General features: G+C 53.7%; 2 protein-coding genes across 2 annotated transcripts in view; one reads left to right on the forward strand and one right to left on the reverse strand.

Annotated features, from left to right (window-relative positions):
* Positions 1–1,495, forward strand: part of ZNRF1 (zinc and ring finger 1) — a 111,869-nt gene extending 110,374 nt beyond the window's left edge. Inside the window, exon 5 of the mRNA XM_054452783.2 lies at positions 186–1,495. The gene's annotated coding sequence lies outside the window, so the exon portion shown is untranslated. The remainder of the gene's footprint in view (positions 1–185) is intronic.
* LDHD (lactate dehydrogenase D) lies at positions 1,315–7,606 on the reverse strand. Its single transcript, XM_054452782.2, has 11 exons — positions 7,462–7,606; positions 6,342–6,454; positions 5,992–6,133; positions 5,621–5,762; positions 5,320–5,479; positions 4,767–4,966; positions 4,543–4,671; positions 4,336–4,463; positions 3,613–3,703; positions 3,381–3,492; positions 1,315–3,300 (listed from the first exon to the last, which is right to left on the reverse strand). Exons 1-11 carry the CDS (start codon positions 7,531–7,533, stop codon positions 3,135–3,137), a joined length of 1,455 nt encoding a protein of 484 aa, XP_054308757.2. The 5' UTR covers positions 7,534–7,606; the 3' UTR covers positions 1,315–3,134.
* Positions 7,607–12,905: the final 5,299 nt, after the last annotated feature.

The following is a 12,905-nucleotide window of genomic DNA, read 5'->3' on the forward strand; positions in this document are numbered from 1 at the left end:
CACAAAAGTTGGCAAAATGCGGGCTGGGCGGGCAGCTCGGGGCAGGGAGCAGCAGTGCAGGCCTGGCCTGTGTCCCCGTGCCCAGCGGGCTCCCGGAGCAGCATTCCAGAGCCTCCTGCAGAGCCAGCGAAGGAAAGCTCTGGAGGGAGACGACTCCACCACCTCTCTGCTCTGACCCTTCTCAGGCCCGCCTGATGTGCTGGACCATCCCCCTGCTGCCACAGCCCCTGGCTCCGCAGTCACCCTCCATCAGATGCTTCCAGAAGCACCTACTCTGTGCAAGGGCGTTCACAACAGGCCAGTGGGCAAACGTGAGCCAGGGCCAGCGGAGAAACTCTAAAGAAGACTCGGTGGTTCAGAGCCTGGGCCTCAGCGCGGGACCCGTCTGGGGTGAAGACCTTGGGGCTATTGTGAGTCGGCGGCAGGAACGTGGGCTCTAGACTGTGCATTCAGGCTCTCCTACTTGGCAGAATAATCTTGGGGAAACGACTTCATCTGAACTTCAGATTTTTCACATGTGAAGCGGGGACGAAACCATGCAGCTCAGAGGTCCCTGTGGGGGCCAGGGCAGCTGCCCTGCAGGTCCTGGCACATGCACAGCAGGCTCCCCATAGCTTTGTCACCACAAAGGGCACTGTTCTATTCACAGCACCTCCTGCTTCTGCCTGGCAACTGTGTCTCCCTGTGCTATATTTAATTCCACCAGCAAAGCTGGCGAGGCAGGGCCCAGCCCTGACGGAGATCTCCTTGCCTGACCCCTGGACCTGGAAATGGAGGCTTCATGTGCCCACCTTGGCGGCGTAAGCCTGCTGCTTTGGCAATGCCACGGGTGAGCCGAGCAGCTGTGAGTTGGGTGGGGCAGGGCTGTAGCCCACGCCGGGTGCTATTCCAGGCTCTAGGGGCTGGTGCTCATCCCCACCCCCAGCGACTTCAGTCCTACCTGGCACGCTGCAGCCCTCTGCCGGCTGCGGTGTCCTCTGAATTCGGACCTAGGTTGCCTGCTTTTGTTGTGGGGGTGGGATTGGGGCTGTCTGTGCTTCCCAGGTGGAGCTCGTGTTTGCGATGCTCTATCCGGACAGCTCTCCAGAATCCTGTGTTGCCCCTGTTCTGCCTTTCTGGGATGGGAGAGAACGTGAGGGAGCCGGCAAGCAGGTTCTACCCTCTCTGCTAAGGGCCTAGCACACTTTGTTGAGGTTCCTGGACATGAGACCCTCACAAAGACCAACCATTCCTCTAATAGCCATTTAATGGCACTGAGGTTCATGGGAAAATGTCCTCATTCTTAGGAGATAGATGCTGGATTATATAGGTGAATGCCTTCAAGAAATGTGTAATTTAATTCCAAATGGTTCCCCCCAAAATACACAAAGCAAATAAGGCCAAAATGTTCATTGTTGAATCTGCAGTGGCTGGTATTTCAGTGAACAGTGTGCTTGTTCTTTCAACTTTTCTGTATGTTTGGAAGTTTTCTTAATAAAAGATTGTGGGAAATGGTCATTTGCTGAGCGCCTCCTAGTTGCCAGGCACTGGAGGGCGCATCAAAGAAGAGTCCTACCCAGGAGGGAGAGTGCAGCTGCTGCAGGATTCTCGCCTGGAAGAGTGGGTGGGTGGCTGGCTGGCTGGCTGGAAGGGGAGGGGCGAGAGGGCTGGCTCGGTGATGAGCACACGTGTGCTGGGGTGGTTTGGGGGAGAGGGCTGAGATTTGTCACCAGTCAGCCCTTGGCACGGTCTCTGCTCCCCACCAGGGCTGCACGGGAGAGAAACGTCACACAGGAGTAGCCTCCAGGCTCAGGTTGGTGTAACTGCTGTCGGCTGGAGCCCAGTGTTAGCACGGAGGAGGGTTTCCAAGAACTGAAGTTGGACTGAGGCGTCTCACCACAGCTGCCTCTGCCTAAGGCCTAGCAGCCTGCCTGAGCACTGAACAGCTGATGGGAGGAGGAGAGGGGCGGAGGCCAGGGAGGGCAAGAGGTGTGACATGCCCCTTTCCAAAAGGGACCGAAGGCTAGAGGGACAAGGAAGATGAGACAGCACTGCAGGTTCCTGGGACCTGCGGTGGGTGGAGGACTTAGCTTGGCTTCCAGGCTGCCAGGCCTTACCTGACCCTAGGAGGAGGTTTGCCCAGGGCTGAGCGCTGCAGGCCCTGGGCAGAAGAGTCCTGAGCCGCAGATGCCGCGTGGTATCTGAGCTTCATGATTTCGGGCGCCCTCCTGTGGGCTTAGGGGGAACAACTGCCAAGGTCCCAAGACAGGGACAGGCCCTCGGGTGGACAGACCTTGAGGGCAAAACAGCTGGTGGTACGATACATCAACCCATGAAGAGGTGGGTGCAAAAATAGTTTCATCTCTGTTTCTAAAGACGTGGCAGCTGCTGAGGAACACATTCAGTGTGTTCAGAGGCCCAGTTCAGGCCCAGCTGGGGAGCCCATCCTAAGTGACATGTGCCGTGGGCAGGTCCTCAGGTCTGAGGCGGAGTAGCTGGGACAGGGACCTGGGTTCCTTTCCAAACCCTGAGCACCACCCTCCTCCCCAGGCTATAAGAAGTCAGAGGACAGCCCCAAAACGAAGGGGTCACTGGCCAAAGGACAGAGACCCTAGAGGGGGAGGGGAGGAAGTGCTGCCTGCTGACTTCCAGGTAGCTGCAGGTGGGTTTCAGGTTTATTACAGATTTACTGGGGGAGGCCCCAAGGAGAAGACCTATCATCATGGCACGGGAGCTCACGTTCCATACCAGGAAAGGAGTGTTCTTGTCACCAGGTGAAGGGGGAAGGGTCCTGGGACCCCAGCAGTGGGAGGCCTCAGGGGAGGGGTGTCATCAGAGTCTTGAGTGGACCCAGATGGTCTCTTCCAGTCAGGACAGGATGCGTAGGAGCAGAGAGGAAACAGCTTTGCTGGGAACCACCCTGGGTCATTTACTGAACCAAAGGCTCCTGGGGCCAGCCAGAGGGCCGGGCAGGGGGGCAACACGGTGCTCAGGCTTCTCTCTGGGCCCTCTGGCCTTGGGCCCAGATACAGTGGGCTCACTGGCAGGAAGACTGTCTCAGCGTCTATTCCCTTGCAGGGGCCGTGGCATGAAGAAAGGTTCCAGAACAGGGGCTCCGTAGTCAGGAAACTTGTGGGCTAAGTGCTCAGAGCCCCTCACAGCACTTTGCCCGGGTTCATGAGGCCTTGGGGGTCTAGCACGGCCTTGAGCTGCCGCATGGTCTCCACGCCCACGGCGCCCACCTCCTCCCGCAGCAGCTGCCGCTTGCCCATTCCGATGCCATGCTCCCCCGTGCACGTTCCGTGGAGGGCCAGTGCCCGCCTGGGGGCAGGAAGGAGACATCCTCAGGGGGCTCCCTTTCCTCTGCCCTCAGCTCTTCCCCTCCCTGGCTTTGCTCCTACCTGCCCAGCTGTTCTGCAAAAGCCTTGACCCTGCCCAGTTCCTCGGTGTCATCAGGGTTGACCAGCAGGATGCAATGGAAGTTGCCATCACCCACATGCCCGACGATGCTTCCTGGGGGCCCAGAGGACAGAACTATTCTCCAGCCCAGCCCTCCTCATGCCTCCTGCTGCCCCAGGCTCTGATCAGCCCTGATACCTCCCCACCTCTCCCCAGCAGCAGGGTGGGCAGAACCTGTGAGTCCTGAGGCATTCAGATCCTCCTTGGTCTGCACCACGATCTCCGGCAGCCGGGAGATGGGCACACACACGTCCGTGGAGTAGCCCTGGTCAGAGGGAAGCCTGTGAGTTACCCCTGCCTGCCTGGGGGTACGGGGTCACTGTGGTCAAGGCTGAGGATGGGTCGGGGGGCACTGGGCTTCAGCTCTTGGCCTCACACAAGGAAATAATCCTGCTCTTCTCTAGGCCTCCGCCCTCACCTCCCCCCGACACAACACAGGAGACCAATGGCCCAGGTGTGCTTGCCACACCTCCCGGCAGAGGCTCTTCCCACTCCCCTGTGTCTCCCACCCCCAAACCACAGGCTGCTGAGCCTTTGCACAGCTGCCTGGAGCCCAGACTCCCCTTCCCCAGGTTAGGCTAACATCCCCCTCTCTATCATCTCTTCCTCCAGGAAGCCTTCCTTCCATTTACAGCTCCCAAGAGCACCGCACCGTTCCCACGACCTGGCTCACAGGAAGGGCTTTTGATGCCTTAGCAGACAACTGTGCTTTCCCTGTAGACGGTATCTGAACAGCTGGGTGGGGCGGTCTGCAGCCCCTGGTTCTAGCACCTGTTCAGCCAGGCCCAGCCCCCTTGTTGAGGCTCAGCCTGCTGCTCTGTGCAGTAGAGTGGTGGGTTGAGGAAAGGGGCTGTGGGCTGAGCTGTGGGCCCCATCTGCACCCCAGCCCCAGCTCACCTTGCAGCCTGGCCGCGTGGCCAGGGCTGCGTACCAGGCATTGTGCCGCGCCGTCCAAAGCTGGCTGCGCTCCTCGGCCTCCTTGGCCCAGGAGAAGTCAGAGGCTCCGTTCTGCTGTACTATCTCCTCTGCAGTTGGGGAAGGGGGGCTGACACCAAGCCACCGCTGAGGCAGCCCACCCTGCTGCCCCACTACACCCCAGCATACCTGTGCGCTGCAGCTGCTCCTCCAGTGCCTGCTGGGAGCCATGGAACTCCAGGAAGAGTGTGGGTGCCACTAAGCAATTCAGCTTGCTGTACCTGTTGCAGGCATCCATCATGACTTCATCCAGGAACTCTGGATCCAGGGAGATGGCAGGCCAGGTGAGGCCTGGCCTTCCCAGGGGGCCTCTTCCAGGGAGCCCACCCTGACTGCCCCCGTCCTCAGCTCACCAATGCGGGCTACGGGCACTGCAGCCTGGAGGATGTGTACAGTGCTGTCCACAGCAGCCTGGACGCTGGGGAACGCACACGTGGCAGCCACTGTGGCCTCAGGGGCAGGGTGCAGGCGCAGGGTGGTGGCTGTGATGAGGCCCAGGGTCCCCTCGGAGCCCACGAAGAGCCCCGTGAGGTTGTAGCCAGCTGCACTCTTCCTACGTCCCAGGGACACACAAGGTGAGTACCAGGCTGTGTGATGAGGGATTTCTGGCCAGAAGCCCAAGCTGGAACCCAGGACACCGACCCCAGGCACTGAGGTCTGGGCTGGCCTCCCTCGGGCCCAGATTCCCTGGCCCAGTGCTTTCTGTTCCACAAAGCAAATCGGCCTCAGGCAGGGAGAGCAAACCCTGGTCCCATCGACTTTGACCCAGCTGACAGGGCATCAGAGCCTGAGGAAGCCTAGCCTGCCAAACCAGGAGGCCGGCAGGAGGTGCCTTTCACAGCCCGGTCTCTGCAGAGCAGCCCCCAGCAGTGCCCAGGGCCAGGGCCCCCCGCAGAGGGCACTCACCGGAAATGCCGGCCTCGGCCCGCAGTGTGCAGCAGCCGCCCGTCGGGCAGCACCACCTCCAGGTTGAGCACGTTGTCCCGCATGGTGCCGTAGCGGACCGCGTTGGTGCCCGACGCCCCGGTGGCCGCCATGCCACAGAGAGAGGCGTCCGCGCCTGGGTCTGGAGGGCGGCGTACAGAAGGCAGCCTCAGGGACGGGAGGTCCTTTCCCTCGGGCTGGGGGAGGAAGGTCCCCTGAACCCCAGACACAGCCCTGCTCCCAAGGTGCCCTCAGGGTCCCAGGAAAGGTTCGCGAGTCCTACCCACGGGAAACCAGAGGCCGCTGTCCCGCAGGTGGGCATTGAGGGCTTTGCGGGTGACGCCCGGCTCCACCACCACAGAGAAGTCCTCCTGGTTCAGCTCCAGGATTCGGTCCATATGCGTCAGGTTAACGCAGACGCCGCCCTGGTTGGGGCAGGTGCTAAGACCACTGCAGACCTGGGTCTCTGACCTGGCCACGTCCCCGGGCCACACCCCGCGGGTGTCCCCCCAGCAGCCAGACCAGACCCCCAGAGGCAGGCAGCCCACGGGCGGGAGCAGACCCAAGGTGCCGTGTGTGGCGGGGGAGGCAGCCACAGGTGTGCCAAGGTGTGCTGTGACCATCCCCGGGGCGGGCGGGGGAGCCCCACTGTACCTGCACAGCACAGACGCCACCCTCAAGCCCGGTGCCGGTGCCGAATGGGATGATGGGCACACCTTGGCGGTAGCACAGAGCTGCCAGCCGGCTGACCTGCTCCACGTTCTGGGGCCACACCACAGCATCAGGAGGTTCGCACCTAGAACCAGACCCTCAGCGATTTAGCGGGGCGTGGCACCCTCTGGTCCTGAGGTGCTGCAGGGCCTGAGGCTACAGCGAGTGAGGGGCAGAGAACATGCCAGAGCACCCCAAAACAGATGAGTGACGAGGAAGACAACCCAGGACCCTCGCTCTCAGCTGGGGTTGAATCCAGAAGACAGGGGAGGGGCCCGCGAACCCTCCCATACCTGTGCACCGACTCATCGCGCCCGTGCTGCTCTCGGACCACCGCGGCAGTGGACACGTGGGAGCCGCCCACCACGGCCTTCAGAGACTCTACGAAGTCCCTGCAGAGCTCGCCCTGCAGGGGAGAAACACACTGCCAGGGTCCCCCGAAAGACATGGGGCCACAGCCCTGCCCCAGTGTCAGGGGGGAGGGCTGGGGGCTGGAGTGAGCCTCCCCTGCGCCGGCCCCGCTGACAACATCCTTGCCAGGTGGGCCCACTTTAAACAAACCCACTATCCAGAAATGCCTCTTTTCCAAACAGAGCCATTGGGGTCAAAGTTTCCCCTCAGAAAAAAACGCCACCAGAATTTTTTTAATGTTTTCTTTTTTAATAAAAACAGGGTCTTACTATGTTGCCCAGGATGGTTTCAAACTCCTGGGCTCAAGCGATCCACCTGCCTCGGCCTCCCAAAGTGCTGGGGTTACAGGCGTGAGCCACGGCGCCCAGCCATCCAAATAAAAAACCAGAATTCACTCTCCAAAAAGGCTATCAGCAGGGTTCCTTCAATAGCCAGCCCAGCCTGAGCGAACCGAAAAGGTCCCTCACTTCCTCCTTTCTCCGGGGCCAACCAAGCACCACCCCAGCCACAGGGAACTCAGAGCTTGATAAGGGAATTACAGGGAGGAAAAGCTTCCACTGCCTCCTCCCCATTCTATGTTGCCTGGGGTTTCTGGAGCCCTTCGTGGGGGGCGGGGCGGGGCGGGGCGGCGCGGGGCGGGGCGGGGCGGGGCGGGGCGGGGGATGTGTTTCTTCCCATTTTACAGATGAGAAATGGAGGCCAAGCTAAGGACAGAGCCCGGCCTGGAACCCAGGTCCTTTCCTCCAGGGCCTTCTTCCACAGGTGTGTTTTATTCCAGGGGCATCCATTTGACTCCCCCAGCCCCACTCATGGCAGCAGTGGGGACTCAGCTGATCTCACTCTACACCCACACTTGCCACAGGGTAAGCCCAGTGCCCTTTCGCCCAAGGTCAGGTCACTTGGTGCTGGGGCGTCACAGAGCCCAGGAAACTTGGGATCAGAACCCCCTGTTCCCCGCTCCCCACCTCATCCCTCCAGGGGACTTCTCTTCTCTCCCGGTACCTTTGCTTTCTGGGAGCAGTAGCCCCTCCAGGGGAACAGCCCCCAGGTTGCAGACCTGAGCAGTCGGGCCATAGCCAGGCACCGGCCAGAGGGTGTGAGCACTGGATGGCAGGGTGAGCAGTCAGCTACTGTGGCAGCAGCTGCTGCTGCTGTCAGCCCATTGGCTAGGCCAGGGGTGGGGCCTGCTTAAGGTGGCACGGGCTTTAAGGTGGCCCTTGCAGATCTTGCAGACATTTTCGTGGGCTCCAGGGACGACACTTCTAAAGGAGAGGCGAGGTTCACTGGACGTTTTGGGAAACTGTAAGGCAAAAATAAAATTCTAAGCCCCCCAACCGACTGAATGGACCTCCCTCTCAGCCAAGGGCATTCCAAAGTAAACCTGAAAAATTAATTCAGGCTGTGATGGGAAGGAGTTTAGGACATGCCTTATTATCCCCTTCCTCCCTTTAGAATTCAGACACAACTGACCAGCATTAACATTAAAACAGAGACCTCAAGGCATTCTGATCTTAAGACACAAAACAGACTCTTTGTAGCAATAAGATAACAAATTCCAACCTGACTCTAGCATCACCTGACAGATAGCAGGCCCTGAAAGAAATCGATGTATTTTGCCCCCAAAATATATTCCTTTGATTTTTTTTAAATAGCTCCAAAAAGCTGTCTTTTGTGGGGAAACTCTAGAATCTGTAGAGAATCCCCTCCCCTTTCCAGGTTTTTGTTTTCTTGTTTTTGTTTTTTTTTTTTGAGATGGAGTCACTCTGTGGCCCAGGCTGGAGTGCAGTAGCGTGCTGCAACATCCACCCCCCGGGTTCAAGCGATTCTCCTGCCTCAGCCTCCCAAGTAGCTGGGACTACAGGTGCCTGCCACTGTGCCCAGATAATTTTTCTATTTTTAGTAGAGACAGGGTTTCATCATCTTGGCCAGGCTGGTCTTGAACTCCTGACCTCATGATCCACCTGCCTTGGCCTCCCAAAGTGCTGGGATTACAGGCATGAGCCACCACGCCCAGCCTCTTTCCAGGTTTTATCCTGATCTAAGGGAGATTTAACTAAGAGTCTGGCACTTTTTAAGGCCTTAGACATTTACCATCTATGTTACATAATAAGAACCTTGGGCCGGGCGCGGCAGTTCACATCTGTAATGCCAGCACTTTGGGAGGCCAAAGTGGGAGGATCACGAGGTCAAGAGATAGGGACCATCTTGGCCAACATGGTGAAACCCCGTTTCTACTAAAAATACAAAAACAGCTGGGCATGGTGGTACATGCCTGTAGTCTCAGCTACTTGGGAGGCTGAGGCAGGGGAACCGCTTGAACCCAGGAGGCGGAGGTTGCAGTGAGCCAAGATCGCGCCACGGCACTCCAGCCTGGCGACAGAGAGAGACTCTGTCTCAAAAAAAAATAACCTTGGTCTCCACAACTCCTTATCTTAACCCAGACACTTATTTCTATTGATTCCAGGTTGTCTTTTTAAAAATTTTTTATTAAAAAAAATTTTTGTTGTTGTATACCAAGATTCCAAGTCTTCGGATAATAACTTCTTTCAACCAATTGTAAATCAGAAATTTATTTATTTTTTTTTTTTTCGAGACACAGTCTCGCTCTGTTGCTCAGGCAGTGGCGTGATCTCAGCTCACTACAACCTCCATCTCCTGGGTTCAAGCTGTTCTCATGCCTCAGCCTCCCAAGTAGCTGGGATTACAGGCGTGCCACCATGCCCAGCTAATTTTTGTATTTTTAGTAGAGACAGAGTTCCACCATGTTGGTCCAGGCTAGTCTCAAACTCCTGACCTCAAGTGATCCACCCGCCTTGGCCCCCCAAAGTGCTGGGATTACAAGTGTGAGCCACCGTGCCCAGCGCCAATCAGAAAAGTCTTTGAATTCACCTATGACCTGTAAGCTCCTCCCTCCATCGGAAGGAACCAACACATACCCTGCTCATACTGATTAGTGTCTGATGTCTCCCTAAACTGTATAAAACCAGCTGTAACTCAACTGCCTTGGGTACATGTTCTCAGGACCTCCAGGGAATGTGTCACAGGTCATGGTCTTCATGTTAGTGCTGGGAAATCCATACAGGTCTACAGAAACCTCAATGCTTGCCTCATCAGAAGAAAGAATTCTCTGAAGAGGTCTGAAAGGAAAATATCTTGAGCCCCCAAAATTACTAAGCTAAAGGGAAAAGTCAAGCTGGGAACTACTTAAGGCAAACCTGCCTCCCATTCTTTCAGTCACCCCTCTCTGATCACTGAGCTAAATGCATATCTGACTGCCTCCTTTTGAGAGGCTAATTAGAAACTCAAAAGAATGCAAACATTTGTCTCTTATCTACCTATGACCGGGAAGCCCCCTCCCTGTCTTTCCAGACCCAAACAATGTTCATCTTACATATGTTGAGTGACGTCTCAAGTCTCCCCAAAATGTATAAAACTAAACTGTGCTCTGACCACCTTGGGGACATGTCATTGGGATCTCCTGAGGCCGTGTCACACCATCAACATTGGCAAAATAAACCTTCTAAATTAACTGAGACCTTTCTTAGATTTGGGGGGTTCATATTTTGGTAACCACAGAAGAATTCTGACTGGAGGTGCCCCTGACCTTTGACAAAGCTATCAGTGCTTGGTACCAGCTTGAGCTATCTTTATGGGTCAAACCAATAGGACAATTTGCTGAGGCCCGGAAGCACCCCCTCCAGAGAATACCTTATCTTTCAAAATCTGGTCAAGATCTAAAGTTCATTTTGTTGTACAACTCCTTTTTGTTTGTTTGTTTTTGGAGTTTTACTTGCTTCTACCACAAGGAAGGCAAGTTTTTCCTGCTTCCATGTTGATGGAAGGCAGGTAACTCCTTTATGGTGTTTGAGCTCGCAACCAACAGGGAAGATGAGGGTTTTTCCCTGCTTCTAGGATGGTAGAGAAAGTCTTCAGCCTGAAACCCATCCCTAGGTAAGTAACTGAATTGGGGTTTGTTTCGGCTAAAGTTAAGATTACAACCAGCTGGTCTTAATTTCTCCTTACCACTGGAGAGCTCAGTAATCATATAAATTGTGTGATCATTTGTTTTGCTTAACTGTTTTGTTGTTGTTGTTCATTTCCCTTTTTGTTGTTCTTTCAGTCTTTTTCCCACTGGGTTTGATCAACTCTATCTGACTTGATCAAATCCAAAGGAAGTTCCAAATTATGGGGAACAAGGCCTCTGAAGTGGCTAAATTCACACACACACACACACACACACACACACACACACACACATACCCAAAGGATGATGTGATAGGGGGTGAAAAACAGCCAGCAAAAGGAAAAAAAAGAGGAAAGATTTTTTATTTTGACTACTAAGGGAATTTACTTACATAACGAGGCCACCTTTTTGCTAGCCAGGCCAAACTGAAAGAGCAATGGCTGTACTTCTGAAATAGCAATTTGTCCTACCTGAAATATGGTAATGAGATTTTAAAAGATTTTTTTAAAGGAGCTCAATGATTAAAAGTCAGCTTAATTAAAGCTAACATCCAAGATGTGCATGTGTATGTGGGGTGTATGTGTGTGTGTGTGCGCGTGCGTGTGTGTGTGTGTGTGTGCGTGTGTGTGTGTGCGTGCATGTGTGTGTGCGTGTGTGCATGTGTGTGTTTGTATTTAAAAGGCCTTCATGTTTTTGTTTTTGTTTTTCTCCAAGAATCTTGTCTCTTTTTTTTTGAGCAAAAGTTTTTTTCTTCTCAGTTGACTGAATTCTGTTTTCTTCATGTACTTCTGCTGTCTCTCCTTTCTCTCGCACCCTCTGCTACATGAGGGACCTAAAATAGTTTATAATAGCCTCGGGTTCCTTAAAGAAAACAGAGAAGGCGCCAGGCTCCCTTTAGGGGAGAAACCTGTTTTTTCTTATGCAATCCCCAGAGTGTAAACAGGCAAATTCCTCTCGTCTCTTAAACTGCTTACTTTTGTATTGTGTTACCTGTTTGTGTGTTTTTTTTTTTTTTTTGACTAAAATAGTTATTGCAACAGAGGTTACCCTTGGGGTTTTTTGTCTTTTGTTTTTTGTTTTGTTTGTTTGTTTGTTTTGAGTCGGAGTTTCACTCTGTCGCCCAGGCTGGAGTGCAGTGGCACAATCTCGGCTCACAGCAAGCCCCGCCTCCCGAGTTCACGCCATTCTCCTGCCTCCGCCTCCCAAGTAGCTGGGACTACAGGCGCCCGCCATCATGCCCAGCTTGTTTTTGTTTGTTTGTTTGTTTGTTTTGTATTTTTAGTAGAGACGGGGTTTCACCGTGTTAGCCAGAATGGTCTCGATCTCCTGACCTCATGATCCGCCCGCCTCAGCCTCCCAAAGTGCTGGGATTACAGGCGTGAGCCACCGCACCCAGCCTACCCTTGGGTTTTTAAGGAAGACTATGGTTTAGACACTTAGAAATGTCTGTTTAAAAGAAGTTTTTTTAAAAGTGCACCGTAAAAGCATCACGTGGTCTAACCTCATAATAATTGTCCCTTCTTGGAGACACAGGATTCAGTGTGGGCTCTGCCCAGAGCTCAGAGATCCACTTAAAAGATAGGTAGTCCCTATCTAAATAAAACTAGTCTCCTTATACAATCCTATGATAAATTTCTTTTTTTTTTTTTGAGACAGGGTCTCGCTCTGTCGCCCAGGCTGGAGTACATACAGTGAGGCGATCTGGGCTCACTGCAAGCTCCGCCTCCTGGGTTCACGCCATTCTCCTGCCTCAGCCTCCCAAATAACTGGGACTACAGGCACCCGCCACCATGCCCGGCTAATTTTTTGTATTTTTAGTAGAGGCGGGGTTTCACCACGTTAGCCAGGATGGTTTCAATCTCCTGACCTTGTGATCCGCCCGCCTCGGCCTCCCAAAGTGCTGGGATTACAGGCGTGAACCACCGCACCCGGCAAATTTCTTTAATTTTATGTTTGATTTGGCATTCATCTTTAATCTCTCTCTGGCACCACCAGACTTTTTCTCTCTGTACCTTATGATGTAAATTTTGCTATTTGATTTTCACCTGAGTTGTTTCCTTTAATATGCAAACTTAAGGCTATTTAGCTGACAACTGCTTAGGGTTGTGAAACAGGTTATCAATAATCTGAGTGTATCTATAAGATATACTTCTATCAGCATGCCTAATACGTCTGTATATTTATGTGTTGTGTACACAATGCTTCACTACTGAAAATACATAAAAGAGCTCTAATTAACTGGCTTAAGAAAATGAAAGTGCTTGAATGAAATGCTTTATCAGGAAAAAAGACTAGTCAAATGTTTCTTCAAGTTTATGTAACTCAGTAAAATTATTAATAAATAAGCTAGCCTTAAAATTACTGGTAAAGTAATATTAGAAATGTCTTAAGAATTGCCAGCATACATTTTTGTTTGCATATTAATCAAGCAGTTTCATACTTATCCCTGCCAAATACTATAAGGTGTCAAAATTTGTCATAG

Source organism: Pongo pygmaeus, chromosome 18, assembly GCF_028885625.2.
Source record: "Pongo pygmaeus isolate AG05252 chromosome 18, NHGRI_mPonPyg2-v2.0_pri, whole genome shotgun sequence".
In the NCBI taxonomy this organism is placed as follows: Eukaryota; Metazoa; Chordata; class Mammalia; order Primates; family Hominidae; genus Pongo; species Pongo pygmaeus.